Raw genomic sequence first — 23,220 nt, 5'->3', positions numbered from 1 at the left:
AGCAGAAAACAGGGACACAAGGTTTTGGATAGGCAAGTAGATTTTTTTTAAAGAGAGTCAAATGTTTTCATGTAATTTATACCTGCTTTCATTCAAATAAAATACCTTATTAAAGGAATGAAGAATAGACAATCATAGTACACAATTATGACATATAATTTTTCTTTTTGTCTCATAAGTTTAATAAAGTTTGGGGTATTGGCATGAGAAGTGGAAAAGGCTCTATTTTAATTGCAGGACTGGTACAATCAGTTAATAAGAATGGGTAAATCATGTTTGCTTCATAGGCAGGCAGATTAACTTGTATCCAAGTCTTGGTTGACTAACTGCTAAGTGCAGTACTGTGCAATATTCTTAGGCACCTGAAAGTTTAACTAAAGTCATTTATTTGGATAGTAAGTATTTTTTTGTAAAACATTTTTTTTTATAAATAAATATAATATTAATGTATATATATATATATATATATATATATATATATATATATATATTAATATTATATTTATTTATAAAAAAATTTTTTATCATATGAAACCTCTCAGTGTATGTCGTTGAGGCATACTGCATATAAAATACGTAATCAATTACTTTGGGATAAGCTGTATATCCACAGAACCCTTTTTGTAAATTACATGTCTTTCATCTCATAGATAGCTGAGTGTTTCGAACATCTGGACAGTAATCTTGTCCATGTACCGGCAAGTCCATGTGTTGTTCTGTCTATAAGCAATTAACTCGAATGTCTCCTGTAAGTTGACAAGGTGTGTCTGCTAAATGTTTAAAATGCCATAATATTGAACAATATTTTAGAGACCCTAAAGACAAATATTGAGCTAGATTAATGAATTATTTAATTACAGCTCTACAAAAAAAAACACATACAGTTTTTTTTTTTTTTTTTACCAGAATGCATTGACTCAGGGGCTTTTAAAACAGGTTCCCAAGGATACACATGAAGCCAGCAGGGAGTCCGTAGAAACAGGCTCTGGCTGGTTATGTACATTTATACCTCAGTGGCTATGTAGAAAACATCTACACAATAATACCGAAGTCAGCATCAGTATTTAATATAGTAATATAGTTGCAATAACACAAAAAGCAGTTAAAATCATGTCCAACTCTGTAAAGATTGTATTTCTCAAATCTGTGTTTTTCAGATGCTATGGCAACGAAATACACAATAATAAAAGCTGTCCAGGTTTGCCAAATTCAACTAAAATTTCCAAACCAAAGACCATGCATTCAAAACCTCCCCGAAAGGCTTTTTTAGGCATTAAGGTAATGGGAAAATGCACAAACATGGGGGAAGAAAAGTATATTAATCTGACACTGCTGTGAGTATGTTAAGAAACTAAAATATAGACAGTATCTCACAAAAGTGAGTACACCCCCCACATTTTTGTAAATATTTGATTATATCTTTTCATGTGACAACACTGAAGAAATGACACTTTGCTACAATGTAAAGTAGTGAGTGTACAGCTTGTATAACACTGTAAATTTGCTGTCCCCTCAAAATAACACAACACACAGCCATTAATGTCTAAACCGCTGGCAACAAAAGTGAGTACACCACTAAGTGAAAATGTCCAAATTGAGCCCAAAGTGTCCATACTTTGTGTGGCCACCATTATTTTCCAGCACTGACTTAACCCTCTTGGGCATGGAGTTCACCAGAGCTTCACAGGTTGCCACTGGAGTCCTCTTCCAGTCCTCCATGACGACATCACTGAGCTGGTGGGTGTTAGAGACCTTGCGCTCCTCCACCTTCCGTTTGAGGATGCCCCACAGATGCTCAATAGGATTTAGGTCTGGAGATATGCTTGGCCAGTCCATCACATTTACCCTCAGCTTCTTTAGCAAGGCAGTGGAGGTGTGTTTGGGGTCTTGGAGGTGTGTTTGGGGTCGTTATCATGTTGGAATACTGCGGCCCAGTCTCCGAAAGGATCATGCTCTGCTTCAGTATGTCACAGTACATGTTGGAATTCATGGTTCCCTCAATGAACTGTAGCTCCCCAGTGCCCGCAGCACTCATGCAGCCCCCGACCATGACACTCCCACCACCATGCTTGAATGTAGGCAAGACACACTTGCCTTTGTACTCCTTACCTGGTTGCCGCTACACACGTGACACCATCTGAACCAAATAAGTTAATCTTGGTCTCATCAGACCACAGGACATGGTTCCAGTAATCCATGTCCTTAGTCTGCTTGTCTTCAGCAAACAGTTTGCGGGCTTTTTCAGATCCTCAGAGAGTTCTTTGCCATGACGTGCCATGTTGAACTTCCAGTGACCAGTATGAGGGAGTGTGAGAGCGATAACACCAAATTTAACACACCTACTCCCCATTCACACCTGAGACCTTGTAACACTTACGAGTCACATGACACCGGGGAGGGAAAATGGCTAATTGGGCCCAATTTGGACATTTTCATTTAGGGGGGTACTCATATTTGTTGCCAGCGGTTTAGACATTAATGGCTATGTGTTGAGTAATTTTGAGGGGACAGCAAATTTACAGTCATATACAAGTTGTACACTCACTACTTTACATTGTAGCAAAGTATCATTTCTTCAGTGTTGTCACATAAAATATAATCAAATATTTAAGAAAATGTGAGGGGTGTACTCACTTTTGTGAGATACTGTACATTGTAGACAAATGGCTGTATTTTAGACAAGTATGCCAATTCCATCTATTGCAAGTAAATGTTTAAAAAGCATTATGATTGCATTATCTCCAGCTGCAAGAATATAATTATGATATGTTAATATACCATTTTTGATTTCAGACTGACCACTAAGAAGTTGAGTCTTGGAGTAAAGAAAGAAGTTCATTTACAGTAGTTCATTTACAGTTTAAAGCCACTAATGGCTTTAAAAAAACTGAAACTTCATGTGTCTGGGGTGACAATATTCTGGGGTTACAATTTTCAAATCATAATGCATGCATTTAGTCTATTTCAGGCAATTACATTACTTAGCATTTTAGAAATTTGCCAATGTGCCAATGCATAATGTTATTGTGAACAATATTGTGGCACAATGAGACCATAACTTCAACTACCAACAATGAAATATTGGTGTTCAAACCGACAATAACATTTCTGTAATATATGTAACATAATACCATTATTTTCCTTTTGGGTTCTTCATTGAAACTGTGGGGGAACCCCTAAAGTACAATTTGAAGAACAACCCCAACATGTTTCCAAAGGTTCTTTGTGTATATATTAAAAAGGTATTCTTTAAAGAATCCTTTGAACGGATTCAATTTGGTAAAATCCAAAACACTGTGATGTTGCAAGTTGTATTTTACATCTTTCAGGCCATGTAAATATGATTCTCATAATCTTGCCTTTGTTTATTTTCCTACAAACGGTAGTCTTGTTATGTTTTATGTATAATATTATCATAAGGTAATTCACTGACTACTTGTTAGAATCTGTCATATCATGTTACATTCTAATCTACAATTATTTGCAACTGAGGTAACTAAGTCGCCATCTCAATAATTTATCTACACCTGGCCTGCTTCATCCCTGCTGCTGCATGGCCTTGACTAGGATCCCAGTTACTGTGACAATACGCTTCCCCTCTCCAGCCATGCTTTTTCCCTGGTCTTCCATGGTCCCCACTGTCCACTGACCTGACACCAGACTGAGCCATTGTTTTCTCTGCCTCAATTCAACTATTCCCTGTCGATTTCCCTTCTAGGCCTGATCCTGAGTTTCGTAGATTCTCCTTGGCTGTCTCACGAAGCACCCATTTTGCTAAGTCACCATGACATAGTTTTGCTAGATTAGGGTAATTGTGGGATGATTATTATTATGCTGGTCTTTGCATGGAAGTCCTCACTGTTTGAGTCAAGACGGAGACTGGACTTGAGACTTGTACTACAACACTGGCGGATACCAAAAGACTGTTTTAATTTGAACAGTTTTCTAGAAGTAATTATGTATTATTAAAATGAAGTGCAATGGAGCCAATGACTGTGTCTATTCTGATGATGCTCTGGCAGGCCTGTGCTGGAATCTTCATTTGTTTGTTTTTGCCATTAGTTTCATTTTCCAAAAATCTAAGATTGGATTTATATTTGGAGACTGACTTATTCAGTCAAGAACATTTTGGCCCTGAAAACTCTCAAATGTCTATGGCAGCATGTTTTGGTTCATTGTGTGGATGCATGCAGGAACGTTATCCAATTAATTTGGAAGTATTAGCTTGTACTTCAGCGGACATGTTTTTTCTGTACACTTCAGAATTGTGACGCGACCCCTCCTTTATCACCGTTGCACCACAACACAGAGGCTCCCACCTGGTCCAGAGCTGCAGAAACAGGCTATTAGATGCAAATCAGTTGCCACCCTCTGAAGAGGCACATCTGCCTCCAATCAAGCCTCGTTAGGTGGATGATAAAGAGCCCCATGTTGCCTCACCTTCCCCAGTGGTTTTTCGACACTTATTCCCCATTTCCTTCTGTCTTTTGTGTTCAGGGCTCGAACAGCTAAACCTGTGTGTGTTCCTCTGTGTCTCCAATGTTACAACAGGAAAGTGGTAAAAGGTTGTACAGATTCAAACTCATGCTGCAACTACAGAACAAGTGGACTGGAAGTAGCAGCTGGGATCCCTGAACCATCTAAGTCCACGCTAGACTAATTTTAAGCAGAGAAAGAGCATCCCAGTTATGTTGCTATCTTAGAGACTTAGTTATGAAGCACAATGCATCTATTGTGTAAATGAGTTATATTTAAATTTTGTCAAGATAACTGCCTTGGTAAGAGTTACGGTGATCAAATATACCATCAAATGCTTCCCACACTCTCCCTCATCCTCTCTCTTCACACACGGATCAAGAGCACACCTTGTCTGATACGTTTTGAAATGTGTTTTAACTGACTGTGGGCTTCTGATAAATTTTTGTCCTTAAATATATATTTGGGAAAATCCCTGCATGAAATCAATTTAATAAGAATTATTACCACATACATTTTAGTCTAATTTCTACTTAGTTTCAAATAATTGCCTTGCATTAAATCTCCAGATATTAGAAAAAAAATGTAATGTGTTATATTTTGTTATATTCTTTAATAAAAAAAATATACTATCCAAAATTGTACTACCTTGGCTATTCAGTCAAGTGAAATGAACATACCCAGTACAGACAGAAATCCTGAGTGGTCATTGGTCAGCGATGTGTCAGCTGACTCCTGGGATCGCGTCTACAGCGACATCAGATTTCATCCTGATTATTTAATCGTCAGGTTACTCTGATGGGCGCTGGTCTTAATAACATGCGGGTGCCAACACACACACCACCCCTGCCTCCACCCAGTGGTGGATTTAGTGATTTGGGGGCCCTAGGCAGAGACTAGTTGAGGCCCCAACATCATTTATTCACTTATCAGAGCCGTACTGGCAATATTTTTAACATACCTTCTTTCTTTATTGTTGAATGGAACTGCCACTTCCAAAGACAGTTGCATTGCTGCCTCTTTAAGTAAAGTAAATTAATTAGTTTAAAAATAATTATCAGAAGGGTACATACTGTCTTATAAACTAATACTACACTTGAACAAAGCACGGGGTGCTCATTGCCTATGGGGATATCTATTAATGGTATTATGGTGTTGATCGCAGGCAGGTTTTGCCTAATTCAAAATTTAGCCTGGACAAATAAAAATCTAGTTTAGTAGATTTCGACTTCACTAGATTTTTTTGTCCAGGACTAGGCTAAATCTGTGTCTGCCAAACAAACTCTAGGGGCCGGTTTCGCAGAAAGGGATTAAACATCTAGTACGATAGAACATTCATTGAGCTTGTTTTTTAGTCCTAGACTAGGTTTAATCTGTCTGTGAAACCGCCCCTAGGTGTTTATGTTACATATGTCCATTTGTGTGATTACTAAGGGCCAAATCAGAGCAGTTTTTGTAAGGCAAGGATGGATCCTAAAAGGCTTAAGGCTTATGGCACATACTCTGTAGTCAATCAGAATGATTTGAGCTTTACACCATCAAAACAGTATCAATGAAAAGCTTTGAAGTTTTGTTCTTTGATGCTCACAAGCAAGACAACAGTATTTAGAAGGTAAGAAGTTCTATAATAGAAGATCATAGGAAATCCCTGATAGTGTCTGTAATGCTATGTTAAGCTCACAGTTCTTGTCACAACTCCAAATTTTAAACAGTTAAGAGATCGGTTCAGAATAAATATCAGACAGACTACACCAATTCTGCACTTGATGAGGTTAATGTTTGATGGACCACATTTTATTTGACATAAATAAAAAACTCATAAATGTAACTGTTTGGTGTACATCAAATTGTTTTTAATCTACTTGCGCTGGCAGTCCTGGAAATAAATTGGTAAAACACTTGAATGTGAGACTCAGTATGAGGGAGCAAGCCAATACATGTAATTGTGAAAAAATCTAGGGGCTCTGGGACTCTATACAATTGACCAGGTTAAAATTGAATCAATGTCTCGTCAAGATCTACATTTATACTAGTGCTGTAAGTATAGAGCCTAGGGGCTGATTTGGAATTCTGGGTTAAATCAACCGATTCAAACAGAGCACCACCTGATCCTGCTGCTGTTCTGCTGCAGACTCGTTGAAGAAAATATGGATTGTGGTCAATAGGACAAATGGAAAAAGAGGCTTGTTATGCAATATTAGGTAGCACCTACCAATTTCTTTCTGTTTCAAAATATTTTCTCTCTACTGAACACGACCAGTTGGGTTGTCTTTACAGATAAAACAGCAGCAGAGAACTGGGATGTCAGCATTTACAGTAGGCCCCTCTAATTACCATGCAAACAATTACATGCTGTACTGTACCAAGTTATTCATAAAGACTTGTACATTTATCAAATGAGACAATGGATCGTATGCTAGCAGTACCACACAGGTTTGATATATTCCCCACTAGATGTAAAGTTGTATACTATTATTCACAAGAAACACGTTCAAGAAACACTTTGGGAAAAATAATCCAATGTTATTATACAGCTTGGGCAGTTGAAAGGGCAATGAAACATGAAATACCAATGGTTTACAGCACTAGCAATGCAGTAAACAATACCCATATGCTTTCACAATCTTTAACCTTGAACTTGAAATTCAAGATGTCCTTAAAAGAACGATATATCAATTAATATAATTTACTCACGGCTGAGTAATCAAAACAGAGTAATAACCCCCCCCCCACACACACACACACATACACACACACATGCACGCACGGTATCATAAAGTCACACTAGCCTCTCCCCCACCTCTACTCACCTGCTCTATCTTGGCCAGCCATTCTTTGTTGCGGGCCAGCTCGGCCATGAAGGCCTGATGCTTCAGCCACTTCCTATGAAGCTTCTGGGCCTCATCCCGCGCCGTGTCTCGTCCCGCACCCATAAGCATCTTTTCCTTTACCTGCTGTCCCTAATCACTCAGCTAGGGGAGACAAAAATAGACACCATCAGGGGGCCTCTTCCTCTCTTCTCCCCCTCCTTTCCCACAGGACGTCCTGTTTTGTCTGCCTGGCTCCTCTACGCCAGAGCCACCCGCTCTGCTCTGCAGGGTCCCAGGTACCTGCACTGTCACAACCCACCCCAACCCCCACCAGACGCCCTTTCTGAAAAAAAAAAAATCAAGATAAGCACCTCAACAGCAGCGGCGGCGGTAATGGTAGCACAAGCCCTTCCGCTGGCTCACCCCTGGGTCCTCATGCCCTGCTGCTTCACGGCTCCTGCAGTCCTTCCTGGTGCTGCAGTGCCTGTTAGCCTGACTCAGAGGAGGCAAAAACAACCAACCAAATACAGGAAACGGGCCAATGGTCCAAGATCGCCGACAAAGGACGTCACAAACATCCAACACTCCTTCTTTTTTTTTGTTTTTGAGGGAGGATTTGTTTTGTATCCTTGTCTCCGGAGCGCTGCAGGTATTCGGTTGTCAACGGAGGCGGTGATGTTCTAGTGTAGCCTGACTCCTTCAGACAGGGCAGACCTGGGCGTCCAGCAATGAGCGCTGGCGATCCCGGATGTCCGTAGTGCTGCCTAACGATGCCGTGGTCGGGAGGAGGCGGAGGCGGAGTGGGAGGAGCAGAGTGAAAGGGACGAATGCAGAGGCGGGCAGATAACATAAGCTGTCCGCTCTTGAAATGCACCGTTGCCACTGCTGCAGAGGAAAGATGTAGCTAGCAGACGCACGGGGGTTGGGCTGTGTAAGACACTGCTACACTACATCGTCTTCCCAGTTCCCCATCCTCATTCCTCATGTCCCCACACAGATCAGACGCGGCTGGTGCATGCTGCTGCAGTCCCTGCCTCTCAGCTCCACTCCACTGTGAGGGAACGTGTGTGTGTGTGTGTGTGTGCGCGCGCGTGTGGTGTGTGTGTGTGTGTGAGTGCGCGCCCGTGTATGCATTCCCAACCAGCACTGCAGTGCCGGGAATGAGGGAGGGAGGAAAGGAGGGAGAGGGAGGGGTAGTGAGTGAGGAGAAAGAGAGAACAAGGAGAACGGGAGAGAGACGGTGAGAGAGAAACGGAGGGAGAGGAAGAGAGGAGAAGGAGAGAGATACAGAGCAATTGGGAAAAAGGGAGAAGAGAGGGGTGAGAAAAGGAGAGCCTGCGTCATCCTTCAGTGTCTCCAGGGACATTTCTCTGCACTGGAAATGACTGCACTCAAAGCAGACCAGAACAGGAGGTTTAGCAGGGAAGGGAGGTGTTGTCATTTGGAAACAGCTGAATGAGAGGAGAGGAGGATGCAGGAACACATGGCCCATAGTGCAGCTGACTGATTTGGATCACTGTTCGCTCTCACCCATTTAAAGGGACCAGCATGCACTTGGCTCACCAGCAGTAAACTAGCTCATTGGGAAGCTACAGTAAAACTCTTTCAGTGGGTAGATGTAGAGGTTTTTACAACACAGTTAAAACAGACATAAATATTTGCTTGTAATTCCACATGAATCGCAAGCAGTCGCATTTCCATTTTGGACAGTGAACATTCAATGACATATAAATGAACTTGGTATGTGCTAATATACCCAAATAATGATGCCGTGTATTGATCAATGTGACATAGACTATATACAAAGAATTATGAAATACACCATTAAGTATTATGTAGAGCATATGAGAAGGAAAACCAACACAGGTAACACTTTAAGCTAGATACTTTTGGGCAGAGGTGGGCAAACTCCGGGGCATCTCCATCCGGCCCGCGAGTCTGCTCCATCCGGCCCGTGAGTCTGCTCCATCCGGCCCGCGAGTCTGCTCCATCCGGCCCGCGAGTCTGCTCCATCCGGCCCGCGAGTCTGCTCCATCCGGCCCGTGAGTCTGCTCCATCAGGCCCGCGAGTCTGCTCCATCCGGCACGTGAGTCTGCTCCATCCGGCCCGCGAGTCTGCTCCATCCGGCCCGTAAGTCTGCTCCATCCGGCCCGCGAGTCTGCTCCATCCGGCCCGTGAGTCTGCTCCATCAGGCCCGCGAGTCTGCTCCATCCGGCACGTGAGTCTGCTCCATCAGGCCCGCGAGTCTGCTCCATCCGGCCCGTGAGTCTGCTCCATAAGGCCAGCGAGTCTGCTCCATCAGGCCCGTGAGTCTGCTCCATAAGGCCAGCGAGTCTGCTCCATCAGGCCCATGAGTCTGCTCCATAAGGCCTGCGAGTCTGCTCCATCAGGCCCGCGAGTCTGCTCCATCAGGCCCGCGAGTCTGCTCCATCAGGCCCGCGAGTCCATCCATTGAGATTATAATGGACCTACAGTATAAATATTTTAATGATTGCAAAATGTTGCCATATAATGTACAGTGCATATGAATTAGCATGCAGTCTATGGAATATGTTGTAGCTGTAACGTAACAAGGCACAAGAGTCTGACGTGGTGAATACACAGCTAACCTTACTGCTTTGTAAGCAAGTTTGTAAATGCAGAGTTTACAGTGTCAGGTGCTATATAGTAATGATTTATGACTGTTTACCATACCTTACCAGTATACATTACATATCTACGCTGCACATCATGAACATTCAAATATTATGAAAACTTTATTAATGTTCGATATTGATAGTGTGTGGTGTTCCCAAATCACTGGGCATATTCAGATTGTAGAATAGTATCAAGTAAAGCAATACAACAAGGCCAGGTAAAATTGATAAATGATTGCATAATCTTATTCATACAGAAGTTAGTCATTACCAACACTATTAATAATGCTCAGTTTTGCTATAATGTGCTGCATTTTGTATTTGTACAGGAAAAACTTTATAATAAAGCCACAATGAATGTCCATACCTTTCTTTATCTTAATTCAAGGTATGCAATACAGTATGTTCTATTTTATCAACACTCAGATGGCCTTTAGCACCATTCAGTAAAAGTTTTTGCCCCCTATCAGATCTGCAGTGTTAGACACTCTTCTCTGTCAGCCCAATACCGAATCATGCCCCACCTGGGTCCCAGCACATGCACAGAAATGATCCATCAATCACAATCCTATAAAGCCTTCCCCAAGTCGTAAACACGCCTATGAAGTGTAATCGGTGACAAGCGTTCTACAAACATTTGAGGAAACCAGCTCAGCCATTTGTGAGGATGAAACCATCCCCAAAAAGGCCAGCAAAACATTTTCAGTTAAATGGAAGTTTGGGTCAGATGTTCAGCAAACTAATATCCTGCGCAAAGTTTGTCAAAATACAAATGCTTTTAAAAGCAGCAACACAACCAGCCACTTCCTTTACATGAAACAGAAACACACAGTAGAACGGGTGGAATGTGCGATACTATGCAATGCTGAATCTTCTAGTTGCGCGACTCCCAGGACATCCTCCCATATGCCAAGAAAGGTTTAAGGGTGAAAGCGGATACAGACGCAATAATCGATTACAAAGCAAAAGATATTGTCCCAATCTATACAGTGGAAAAGCCCTGCTTTAAAAAGCTGCAAAACACACTTGGTCCAAAATAATACCTGCCAAGCCGCATGTATTTTAAGCATATATAAACTGCTGCCCGCCAATGAGTCCCAGATTATCTGGCTGATGTTTCTTACTGATCCACCACAGGCCGGTCAGAGCCATGCCTGAGTTTGACAGACCACTACATAGATGACAACTGTAATTTGCTGAATGTAATGCCGCCGGATGTCTTGCTTCCCAGGTGACTGTACGGGTGAAGCAACAGCCCAAGGTCTCAAAGGGTACCAGGCATCGTGGAAACCGTGCTGAGTCAGACAGGTGTGGGTGACAGCTGACAGCAGGAGCCCTTGACATGATAAAACCCCTTGAACGAGTGGAGCCACCTGCAGGGCTTAGGGGACAGGCATCCCTTCTAGTGCTTTGATGATTAAAGTGCATCCAAACAAATACATGTTGAGACTAGCTGTAGGCTAATTATGTGTTAGCAGTACTTTAATTCTGCCAATCCAATAGTAAGTACTGAAAGTACAGGATTGTTTGAACAATAACAATAAATTGACTAAATGAAAACAATTCCAATCAAAATCCTTTAATATAGTATATGCTCAAAGTTCTCAAACATTCCTAAACAATAGAATAGGTACCCAAGAAGGTGGTCAGCGCCTTTTCCTTCACCTGGAAGAGGATGAGAGACAATATGTTGTCACAGTTCAGTCTACCCACACACCAGCTCATCACGGAGTGCCCATCCAGGTGGGTTTCAGGACAGAAGACGGTTGAGCGAACCCTGGAGCCGGAAGGCCATAGCCTGGGTACTGGGCTCAGAGAAGAAAAAAAGGCACCTGACGCCCTGCTAGCCCACTTCAAAGATTCACTGACATGCTGTCTGGGGAGAACTACGTTAGCGTCTCCTACCTCAACCCTGCGCTAAACCTGTTTAACCAGCCTCCTACACCCTGGGAACAGTGAGAACGACATCACAAAGACACCCCACTGGAGAATGCCGACAACAAGTACAAGGACCGTCCTTGATATGGCCCAAGTGATGGAAGAAGAATATGAATCTTTATCTAAGGATTGCAAGAAAACACTTGCAAACTTGAGAACAACCTAAATGCCTAGTCCAGCTAAAGGTGTTACAACCAGTTGAGTGTAAGCGGCAAGTCATTTTTTCACACAGGGGAACTGGGTGTTGTATAACATTGTTAAGATAGTGTTGTTTGTTCTTCAAGGTTCCCTCTACCTTGCAATTTTTTTGTTTTAGACCTGCTAACAATGAATATAAACAGTACTCTCAAATCACTTTAGAATTTTGCAACCCTGATGCCACTAGAGGGCAGTCTTTCTATGTTTCAGTTGTGTTCAAAGTGACTAGTAGACTACATACTGTATAATTGTCATAATTTGTTTAAAATATATGTCCATTGTCAGCTCTTTCAGTTTAAAAAATATTTTCTCTGAATTATTTTCCTACTGATTGTAACAGCCAAAGGCAATAGAGGGTCAAGACCACCTGGAAAGTAATCCTGCAATCAATGAAAAACAGCTATATTAGTCAGCTAAACACTCAATTTGAAGAGCTGAAGATATACAAACAAGTTACTAATCCTTCTTGTGTGTGACAAGTCTTACAGCAATGCATTCACTAAACCATGTTATTATGGACAGTAAAATAAGTACATATTCCTCTGTCGTGCTTCAGCAAGTATTCATAGAAAGCCCTCAAAAACATACATTTAAACACATTTCAAATGGCTGACCTTAGTGGTTCAGATAGTGGTATTAAATGTTATATCTGAATGATATATTGGATAGCGGGCAGCTTCAGCCCCCTTGGTGTCTGTGGGAACAAAGAACTGGGAACTAGCCTACAGACATTTAACCTTGACCACTGGTTCTAACTCTCCAAATTGACTCCTTAATGACAACCTAGCATAATTACTGAGTAGTCTTGCATGGAATGCACCATGAACATGCTACCTCTGCCCTGAGTTTGTCTTCAACAAATATGCTCAATTCATTCCCTGCACAGACATATAGAAAACGTGACAATTTTTATAAGCTGTCAGTGCATCGTAAAGCTTATATGGCACATTATAAACAAGACATGATAGATAAATTGTGCTCATTTTCCTGTACTGCAGTAGTGTGGGGGCAGAAAATACACTTGATTTGTCCAAACACTTAATCTGCAATTCACAGCACATCGATTCTTCTATTGATAATATTACGTCTTATTGCTTTTTGTTTGTTTGATATCTGTATTTAGGCCAGACACACAGGAAAGTGGAGCTTACCTCTTACGTCATACTCAAACCCTATTAAGTTGAGTTGCACTTTTCATCCCAATACAGTTTGGAACATTGGTTTAAGGACTGATGTCCAACTGAGCATAATCAATGTATCCTAAAAGGGCTCTGATGGAGATTTTATTTAAGTTAATCTATAAGCAACTGAATGTAATCCAGATGTTATTTTAGGTAACAGTTTAGACAAGTAACCAGGCTTGGAATTTCGTCATTTTAGGGGCAAGGCCATTTGGCCTTTGGTGTCACCATTTCTTTTTACACACAAAGGCCATTGTGTGAAATAAGAGGATTTGGAGCTTACAGTACAAATAAACAAATTGCTGATAAGAAAAAAACACGCATGACATACATTATTCACTTCATCATACTTCGACAAAAAACGTATTATAACTGATATGATTTTCCACATAAAAAGTTTAACTATCATGTTTTAATCCTTGAAATTACATCCACTTCCCCCTCAAAATATTTATAGATTTTGGAATTTGTTTAATTTCAGAAGTTTTAGTTGAGAGAATTCACATGACGACAACAAACAGACAACTGACAGTTTAGTAGCCAGAAGGCTAACATTACCTCAGTTACACAGTAGTAAACCGCGAAGTATCCTTTAACAGTCACCTGCGCTAATGGTTATGACCTAAATAAACACATGTAGTGACTTATTTGTGTGCGGAGCAAGTCATTTTCGTTTTTGCATTTTTCACCACAAACGCTGCCATGTCTAGTGATGTCAAAAGCAAATTTTCGGAGCTCTCAAAAAGCGTTGAGGTGTATTCTCCCTGTTCTATTATCTTAAAAGTATTCTCCGGTATTCTCCCACTCGAGGTCGGAACTTTCCCACTTCCTAGTTACTCATGAACACACCTTCCAAAACAGGGTGGTTAGATTCATTTAAGCCCTAAATCAGCTATCTATCGATCGATAACAAGCTAGCTTGCTTACCTGCATGTAGTCCGTTCTTGTGGTTTTTCTCAATTTATGGTCAATTTATGGTTGTTCTCAAACTAGGAACGAAATTATAAACAAACAAACCGACTGCTAAGCGCGACATTTTGACATTAGCAGGGCACAAAGGCCATGGTGGCCGTAGGGCGTACAATGATTTTTCCGGGCATCACGGCCAGAGCGAAATTCCTACGCTGCAAGTAACTGTAACCGATTAATAACCGAGCCAACCCTGACAGTAATAAATTACCCACTGATAGTCATGCAAACAAGCCTAGATAAAACCCCTGCATTGTGTATTATTGTTATCCTTGAGTTATTATTTGATGAACAATAGTTTTTTCTCTCTCACACATCTCGTTTCAGGTGAAAGGGCTTTAGGTCAAGTACATTGTAATTTAATTAGTTGAATGAAACCAGTAGGATAAGGTCAACAGGACAAGGTGTCAAGGTGTTTGTGTGGGTGTTTTACTCAAGGTAACTATAGAGAGATTTGAAACTAAACTAAATTCATTTTTACTAAGAGGAATTAAAGCTTATCCATATAAACAAAACTATAATAAAACTGGTTAACAGTAAAATATGTAGATTTAATTTTACTCTCCACAGATCACATTTGGTCCCACTCAAGTTTAAGTAAAATTTGATCTGCTCAGTGGAGTTCAAAGTCTGTATAGGAGTCAAGACTGTCATGTTATGCTATGAATAAAACAATATTTGAAATCCAGTTTTGCAGTTAATAATGTGTGGCATGTGCTTAGTTTGTACTCTGGTGCTGCTGGGCCTGGCCTGATCCATTCCATTCAATAGAATAATAGTCCCATTGCCTTCAGTTGCCATTCAAAGGTTAGACCTCCCTCACTTGTTTCTTCTTTGTCACTGTAGTTTCTTCTTTGCTGCGGTATGGAATAAAATTTAGTAGACTACAACTGCCATCATCATCACATCATGAAATGCCCTTTAGAGAGATGGTAATGTTGTCATACACTAGCAAAATCATGAAATGATTGCTATCAATGCTCAAACTCCCTTCAGACTTAGATACCTGTTTTTTATATATATATATATTTAATCTGCCTATCAGGTGCCATCCACATTATAAAAGAAATTCCTACCAACAATATTTCAGTTCTGTTGGGTTTTCAAGCAACTAAATTGCACTTTAAGAGACATCAGAAGAAAACAAATAGGATGGCATTGGGTGTTCCAGTGGTCTGCTGCCTTCGGTGCAGATACACCACAAAAGCATGGGTTTGAAACCAGCCTGTAACTCTGATAGAAAAAAAACATTTCCTCACTGTATCTGTTGAATAAAGCAAAACAAAGTCTAAAAATGTCTGATTTCCAGTCATTCCATCTGCATTAGATTACTCTATTGTTTGTGGGGTTCATGTAAGTGGTAGAAATACCGCTCACATGAAATGGCTTCCATTGAGCACAAACAAAAAAGACTGTGTGAAAATCCTGCTTTTGCTATGCTTATTATATTTGTTGGCAACACTGGGATATGACCTGGATTTCTACTGTTGAAGTCTTCAAAACAGTCTGATCATGACTTGTCCTATGAAAAGCAATACTGGGTGTAGACAAAAAACCAAAACACCAGATGGGAAAGGACAGTTACAGTTGTGCTAAAAATTTTGCACACCCTTTGAGAATTGGTAATATATGTACCATTTGTAAAGAAAACATGAGTGAGCAGGCAAAATAGATGTCTTTTATTTCTTATGGGATTCACATTCAACTGTTGGTCATAACAGAATGGTGCAATCATAAAATGACAACAAAGAAAAACTGAACTGACCCCTGTTCAAAAGTCTGCATACCCTTAGTTCTTAATACTGTGTATTTGGCATCAATGACAGTGTGTAGTCTTTTGTAATATTTGTTTATGAGACCCCGAATCTTGCAGGTGGTATAGGAAAAAAACTTAGAGAGGAACCAGACTTGGAGGGGTGACCAGTCCTCTTCTGGCTGTGCCGCGTTTACATTTTAAGAGTACAAGTTGTAATTATTAATAAATGCATGTGGGCTATGTCCAGAATCTGTGAAACCTAATCAAATCCAAAGAGGCCAAATAGTTGGTGTCTGAAACACAGGTGTATCAATCACAAAACCTGCTAAATTATTTAATATGTTAAGGGGAACAGTCTGAGAAATCATGAAAGTGTATGCCGAACATGGACAAATTGCATCGACAATGAAAAACAGTGTTCACAAGTCAATGCAAAAACTATACGTTGTGAGCACTGCAACGGTGGAGTTTATGGCCGGGCTGCCATTTGGAACCTGCTGGTATCCAAGGACAATGCATAAATACGCATAACTTGGTGTAAGGGGGAAAACCCCTGAGCAACTGGGAAAAAAGTCATATGGTCCAATGAGCCATCCGTCTCTCAGTTTCCTACATTCAAATGGGTTTATGATTGGAGAAAGCCAAAGGATGCCTTCAGCCCACAATGTCTGCCGCCAACTGTTAATTATGGTGAGGGATCCATAATGGTATGGGCAGCCATCTTGTGAGAGTCACTGGGTCTAATAATTGCTCCGTATGGTCATATAACAGTCAAGAAATATGAATCAGTTTTTCAGGAACAGATACAGCCTATGATGAGAACATTGCTCCATCATGATGTTCCAATATTCCAGGATGATAATGCCTCCATACACACAAGTTCAAGAGTTGTTTTATGAAAACCTAGATGGAAGTCAAACGTCCTCCAGAATCACCAGATCTGAAGGAAATAGAGATTTAAAGTATGCATCTAATTATGCAACTAATTGTCAGCAGGCAATATAATGTAAGTTCTCTGGAGTTCAGAATCATAAGCCTTTCTGTACATGTAGCTGGGTTTGAAGAATGCACTGAAAAACATGACTTGCAATCACAGGGCTGTGTGCTTGTTTTCACACTTTTCTTCTTCACACATCTTAATAAAATCTATATAATATTGCATCTTTATCCACTTGTATTGAAAGAAGTGCCATTTCACAGCGATCTTTAGACATGTACGTATATAGGAAACCAATAAACGAAAATAAACCTCTGGATCCTATTGTTTTTTGCAAAGATGCCTCCATAGTCGATTACTAACTGTATGTACTGTAAATGCTCATTTATATATCGTCATACACTCTTTTTACCAGGAAAAACCTGAGAAACATGTTTTCTTGTCACATTTTCATAATTATCGCTGTATTTGAGTGCAAATATTTATCATTACTCCAACACGATCAATCTGCGCAACAACTGTTGTTGAAGCACAGACGATATTTAGAACAATCATTTGTGGAATATAACAAATATATTTCTCAATAGTTGTATTTTATTTTAGTTAGATTTGAGTTCTAGTTACATTTCTGAGTTCTAATAGTTTTTGTTAATCATAAATCTGACACATTTATATATGTAGTTTCAGTCCTGGTATTCGTTTACTAGTAAGAACATGGCATGTCTTTTCTCATTTTAAATGAGCCTCAGAAGGCATTTGAATGACCTAAGAAAGAAAATCTGCTCCGTTATGACTAAGCACTGCTTTCCGCCATGCCAGTAGACTAGTTACTATGGAGTGCAAACAACAAAAAACAGTGTTGATGTTGAAGTACGTTATTCTTCAAAACAACTCAATGATTAATAGACAACATTTTGACAGACATACTGAGTGTGACACTTCCAGTGTTGAGTTGCGGGTGCTAGAGAAGCCTCCGGTGATATTTCCACCCAGCATTTCAGATTTTATGGCGGTGCACAAGCTGATAGAGATTACAGCAGCCAAACATGCTTAATTGGCAGTAATTTCAGACAGAATGATTCACAATGTTGCTCATCAGTAACCTTCGAAGTTTTTACATGTCATTTAGGACATCATTTACAGTGATCTTTAATGAACAGTGTAGGTACAGTATGGTAAGGCACACTGAGCTCTGTAGGCCAAGGACCCCTCTTGTTTGTTTTGTTTTCTATGAACTCACACTTTCGTCCTCAAACCCAGCAAACAGTAGTTGTGACTCGTTCTATATGGCTCACTCCTTGAGGAAAAAGTGACACAGAAGACTGGTGGCTTGCATGACTCAGAAAGCGAGGATGATCCTTGTCTTCCAACTACATATCTCTGATTTGGTCCAAGACAAGATACCATTGCCCGTGACAGTGTTCCTTAATGACAGCTTACATAAACAGAGAGATGGTTCCAGATGTGAAGGCAGATGTGGCCTGAGACGCTGATACACAGAAAGGAAATCATGAATTGCTTTAGTAGTGGCACTCCACATCAAGGAGCACAACATATAAACATGCCTTCTGAATTCCATAATGTCAGAGGTCTCACTGGAAACTGAAGTAAATAACTCTTATATTCAGTAATCAATATTGAAATCATGCATAATCTCTTAATTCAGAGACTTTCAATGCAATTAATTGGTTATGCATGAAATACGCTCATACAGATATGCACTAATAACTTGAGCGGTCCTGAAGTATCATAAACTGAATAGAAAGTATCAGGGTTGCTAGATAACTACAGTATCATAAGAATAACTATTGAGTAAACAGTTGAAAACATGTATATTTTAAGACATTACCTCCTTAGGAATTGTGCTGTGAGAAAATGGAAGTGCCTGGTATAATGGGGAGCCGTCCTTTATGACCGCAGACTTATTATTGAGGTAAGAAGATTCCAGAGCGGACGCCAAAAACATGCATTAACATACCACTGCAAAGCCAAGGTTAGTGAACCTGGACCATACTCATTTATTACCCCTATAACTACCCCTTTGGAAATATACATCCATAATGTTTGGCACACAGACCTCTAATAACGAACAGGTAACAACCAGTCATTATGGGGCCTGTAGCAGGAGATTTACAAATCTCAGGTTCAGTGGTGTTGGGCAGATTCCCCTTGCTTCAAAATGGTTATTCCGTCAGGGGCATGGTGAGGAACGCAATAAAGCCGAGTGATTTATTCCCGGCGGCCGATAATTACTGGTGTCTTGTCAGCTGTCAAAATGAATGGACCGGGAGAGTCCGAGGCTCTAGTCTCTCCATGCTCTTGCTACAACCGCAGCCGTAAATCTGATCAGCTTGTAAAAACATAAATCACACACAACTCTTGTGAAGAAGACATAGGCCAAGCTAGCTGCTGACTACTTGAAGCTGCATGGTTCCGTTTCGCAAGTAGGCAGTTAGACACAGTACGTCAAACCCTTTTCCTGGGGTCTGTGAAATTGGCCTATACTGCTATGGGGCATAGAAATGTATTGTAAAACATGTGTATGTTTTACAATTGATATATGTTTTAAGCCATGTATGTTTTACAATACATGTGAGTTTTCTATGCATATTGTATGTTTTACTTAGCACTTCACTTTATTTCTGTGAATGGCTCTCAATTTTGTTAAAGCAACAGTACTTACTTTTGATTGATACCAAAGCTGGTTTGCATTGTACAGTAAAACCACAAACATTTAGTTCACAGCTCCCACCGTTCTGACGAATCCCAGCATTTGTTCAAGGTGACATGTCAGCAATGTCAGAAAACGGACCTGGTCAACTCAGATCACAACAACTCCAACAGACATTCCTTTTCTCATAGGCATATGTGCCATCTGAGAGCGTACTCACTCACCTGACAGTCTCAGCCATGCAGGAACCTGACAGACCAGAAGGAGTTGCTCCAGAGCAATGACACCAGGAAACCCTTGCTGTCACCCATTGGTCTTCCCAGCCATTCATTAGCTAGTGGTACAGTTAAGGCTCAGACCTGGTCAGCTTGCTGCTACCAAAGAGCCACCTGGGACCCACTGAGCCACCTGGGAGGTCCCACCAGTTTATTCATGAAATACCTTTTACCAGGAATGTTTTCCCTTATCCTGGGTCTACAGGCACAGAGCCTCTCCTACGGCACAGGAAATTAAATGTTCTTTAACGGTAATTGTTTTAGCAGTTTCTCTAGCAATCCCATTTTTAATATCGGGGCCATTTGGGTCACAAAAGCTAGTTTGGAAATTGTTGTCTTAGGTAAGGTGTGATTTGAATGGTGGGAGGGTGTTGTAACTTAATTTAACTTTACATGTTTGCTGACAATTATTATGAGCTACTAAAAAGCATTTGCTCACCAAAACAATACTGACACGGAAAGGTTGAGTCAATGCCCAGCCCAGTCAGAAGCAATTGCAGGCTTTAATTTTAAAATATTAGCATTTTTCTTTGGCTTTGAAGTCCAAGCCTGTGCTCTGCTCCTGTCCTAAGGTGCTGCCAAGGTCTGATTTATAGGGATGGGGTTCTACAGGAGTCCCCCTAAATTACATGGCACTTAAACCTAGAGAAGATAGAGAAGAGATGGGGAGAGCATGAGAGAGTCAGGAGAAAGGTGGGTGTGTTTGGGGGGTGGAATCAGCACTCTGGAGACTAACTAATTGCATGGTCAAATCTAACCAAACTAGAAAAGAGTTTCTCTTCCCTCCTTCCTGTCCTTCTCCCACAGTGGGTGAGATAAGGGCAACCAGCACAAGACAGATTAGGCTGCTATCTGATAAACACAATTTGTCATGGACATCCAGTGACAAATTTTTATGGATCACACCATTAAGATAAGTATCAGAGAACCCCTCGCATATTTAATGAAGGGAAGAAAAATTAACAACGTTCCGCAGGTAGGCTGCAAATAAAATGTACTTAAGATATATACATGTGAAGATATACATTGGAGCAAGCTTTGTGTATTGGTGTAGTAATTGAAGCAATGGCCTACCGTACACTCTTACAAAAAAACATTTCTACTTTGAAAGGGTTATTTTACATTAAGTTCTGCATGGAACCCAAAAGGCCCCCCTCATATGTTATCAAAAAGGGTTGTACGTGGGGACCCTTTTTTATAAGGATATAGATGAATTAGTAAGCAGAAGTCGAGACAAAGTTAATAGTCATGCCAAAAATGTGCACTTTGCTTTTGCTTGTGATATATTACAAGGCCGTAGAAGTGTTGAAACACTTAGGGATCCTGTGAGGGAAGAGAGGGAGTGTCTGTGGAAGAGGAGGAGGAGGAGGTGACAGCGCCATTTGCCTGGAGGGTGCCCATAAAACAGGTAAAGAGAGCACACCATTCCTCATGGGTGTCTGTACCATGTGACTTGGAGGAGGAGGGCTGGTCTTAAAAAGCAGGCAGGATCGCCCCGCGGAATCAGAGGTAATCACAGGGCGCCAAGAAAGGAGGATAAGACCAGCTTCCAACGACGTCCCAACTGAATGTCCACGGAAAGACCCGTCAGAACAAATAGCCCAACATCAACCCAACAAGCAGCCCAGCATAACAACCCACGGATCGAGGGAACAGGAGGTCCTGTTACTGCTACGTCAGCCTTACGAATACACCAGGTACATGACATCTCATAGTCTCCTCTATACAAGGAGAACTACACAAATATTCGGAAAGCTACGTCACCACAACTAGTGACGGATGATGAGCTGCAGCAGCCTGGCAGGGTCAGAGGAGTTCTCAGAAGAGGAGCTAGAGCTCAGCTTGCTGGGTCAGGGTGAGGATGATGAGGGAAGTGATGGAAGCACCAAAGGCCCATTCCAGGACAGCGAAGGCTCAGCCAGTAGCCCTCCCAGTGATGACCCTGGCCAGGGCCTGGCCAAGAAGCACAGCCGGCCTGTCCGCTCTAAGGCTCGCCGCGTGGCCGCCAACGTCCGTGAGCGCAAACGGATCCTGGACTACAATCAGGCCTTTAACGCCCTGCGGGTGGCGCTGAACCACAACCTAAGCGGCAAGCGGCTCTCCAAAATTTCCACCTTGCAGAGAGCCATCAACCGCATCTCGGCCCTGTCCGTCTTCCTCAGCTCTAACCCTTCCAATAAGCCCTGTTCCCACCGGGAGTGCCATAGGTCACCTGGGGGGCCATTGGCTTTGGGAATGGTGCGGACATCACGGCTGGACCAACCCAGGGTCACAGTCCCTCCTCGCCTGGAGCCCCAGTGCTACGTCTCCTGGCACCACACATCATTCCCCCACCAAATTCAGCCTCAGCAAGGTACCCACCCTCACCGGCTGCCCACAGAGGCACACCTTTACATAGATAGCACGGGTTCATCTTGTCCATCGTCGCCCCACTATCCTCGCTACCCCACTGAGGGTCAGTTGTACCCCTCACAAGGAAAAGTTGGGATAGGAAACCACTTGGAACACCAGGCAGGGCTGTGGGCCTCCTGCACCCAGGGCTACATGGACTCGTTTGTGGAGCCGTCTCCAACCCTGAGCCTCCCCTGGCAGGTCGGCTACCTTCAGGAGACAGCAGGCCCTGAGCCCAACCTGCCTCTGGTCTAACTCTAGGACCAGTTATTGTCTACTGTGAACCCTGAGTTCGAGGAATAGACCATCCAACTGTCTGAATAATCTCAGGGAAGAACAAAAAAAGTGAACTCTGTGCTCTTACTGTTGCATTGGATTAAATATTACAGTATTCTCTAAAGTAGAGTCGAGACACTGACTTAATGTGTTGTGTAAATATGTTGTGTAAATATGATTTGATGTATATTGAGTGCAATCGAAATGTACATTTCATAATGTTTAAAATATTCAAGCTAACGATTATTATTCTTATAGATGGGAAGCTTTCAATTCCTTAAAACCCAGACCTGACACCTCGAAAGTGTTGAGTCCGAATGTATAGCAGCAATCTTCTTTACAAACCCTGACAATCACATGTACAGCATATGAATGCTAAAATGTAGTGTACTAATGTTTTAAAACATTACAATAAAACCTTTAATATGACCTCTTAAAACTATTTCTGTTTTTGCAACGAGTGTTTCAGTCCTGCATGAAAGCATGAAAGCTTGACTGTGTGTGTGTGTGAGTACAGTATGTATGTTGATTATAGCCTTGAGGTCTGTGCACTAAAGCCCTTGTCTTCCCAGGGTCTCGGCTGACAAGGGACCCTCTCCTAGCTGGGTTTGCTTGCCCATTCTTGTCATATTTCTAGGGAAGAGAGAAGCCAAGGTGCTGTTTATAAAACCCAGATGACACATGGACCAGTAGGCACCGGTGCAGC

At 41.5% G+C, this 23,220-nt stretch overlaps 2 protein-coding genes across 3 annotated transcripts in view; one reads left to right on the top strand and one right to left on the bottom strand.

Moving 5' to 3' along the window:
* sptbn4a (spectrin, beta, non-erythrocytic 4a) overlaps window positions 1-8,481 on the bottom strand; it is a 53,147-nt gene extending 44,666 nt beyond the window's left edge. Inside the window, exons 1-2 of one of the 2 annotated variants that reach the window (XM_020047994.3) lie at window positions 7,658-8,481; window positions 7,287-7,448 (exon numbers count right to left, since the gene is read on the bottom strand). In XM_020047994.3, coding sequence (XP_019903553.2) covers window positions 7,287-7,415 — 129 coding nt within the window. In that variant the 5' untranslated portion in view covers window positions 7,416-7,448; window positions 7,658-8,481. The other variant, XM_029121269.2, reaches the window with a different exon arrangement.
* A 12,891-nt stretch (window positions 8,482-21,372) lies between these two features.
* Window positions 21,373-22,529, top strand: bhlha9 (basic helix-loop-helix family, member a9). Its single transcript, XM_010870701.3, has one exon. It carries the CDS (start codon window positions 21,627-21,629, stop codon window positions 22,491-22,493), a length of 867 nt encoding a protein of 288 aa, XP_010869003.3. The 5' UTR covers window positions 21,373-21,626; the 3' UTR covers window positions 22,494-22,529.
* Window positions 22,530-23,220: the final 691 nt, after the last annotated feature.

This window comes from Esox lucius, chromosome 7 (assembly GCF_011004845.1).
Source record: "Esox lucius isolate fEsoLuc1 chromosome 7, fEsoLuc1.pri, whole genome shotgun sequence".
Lineage (NCBI taxonomy): Eukaryota > Metazoa > Chordata > Actinopteri > Esociformes > Esocidae > Esox > Esox lucius.
The sequence above is the reverse complement of the archived record's forward strand: the minus strand, read 5'-3'. Positions and strand labels throughout refer to the sequence as shown.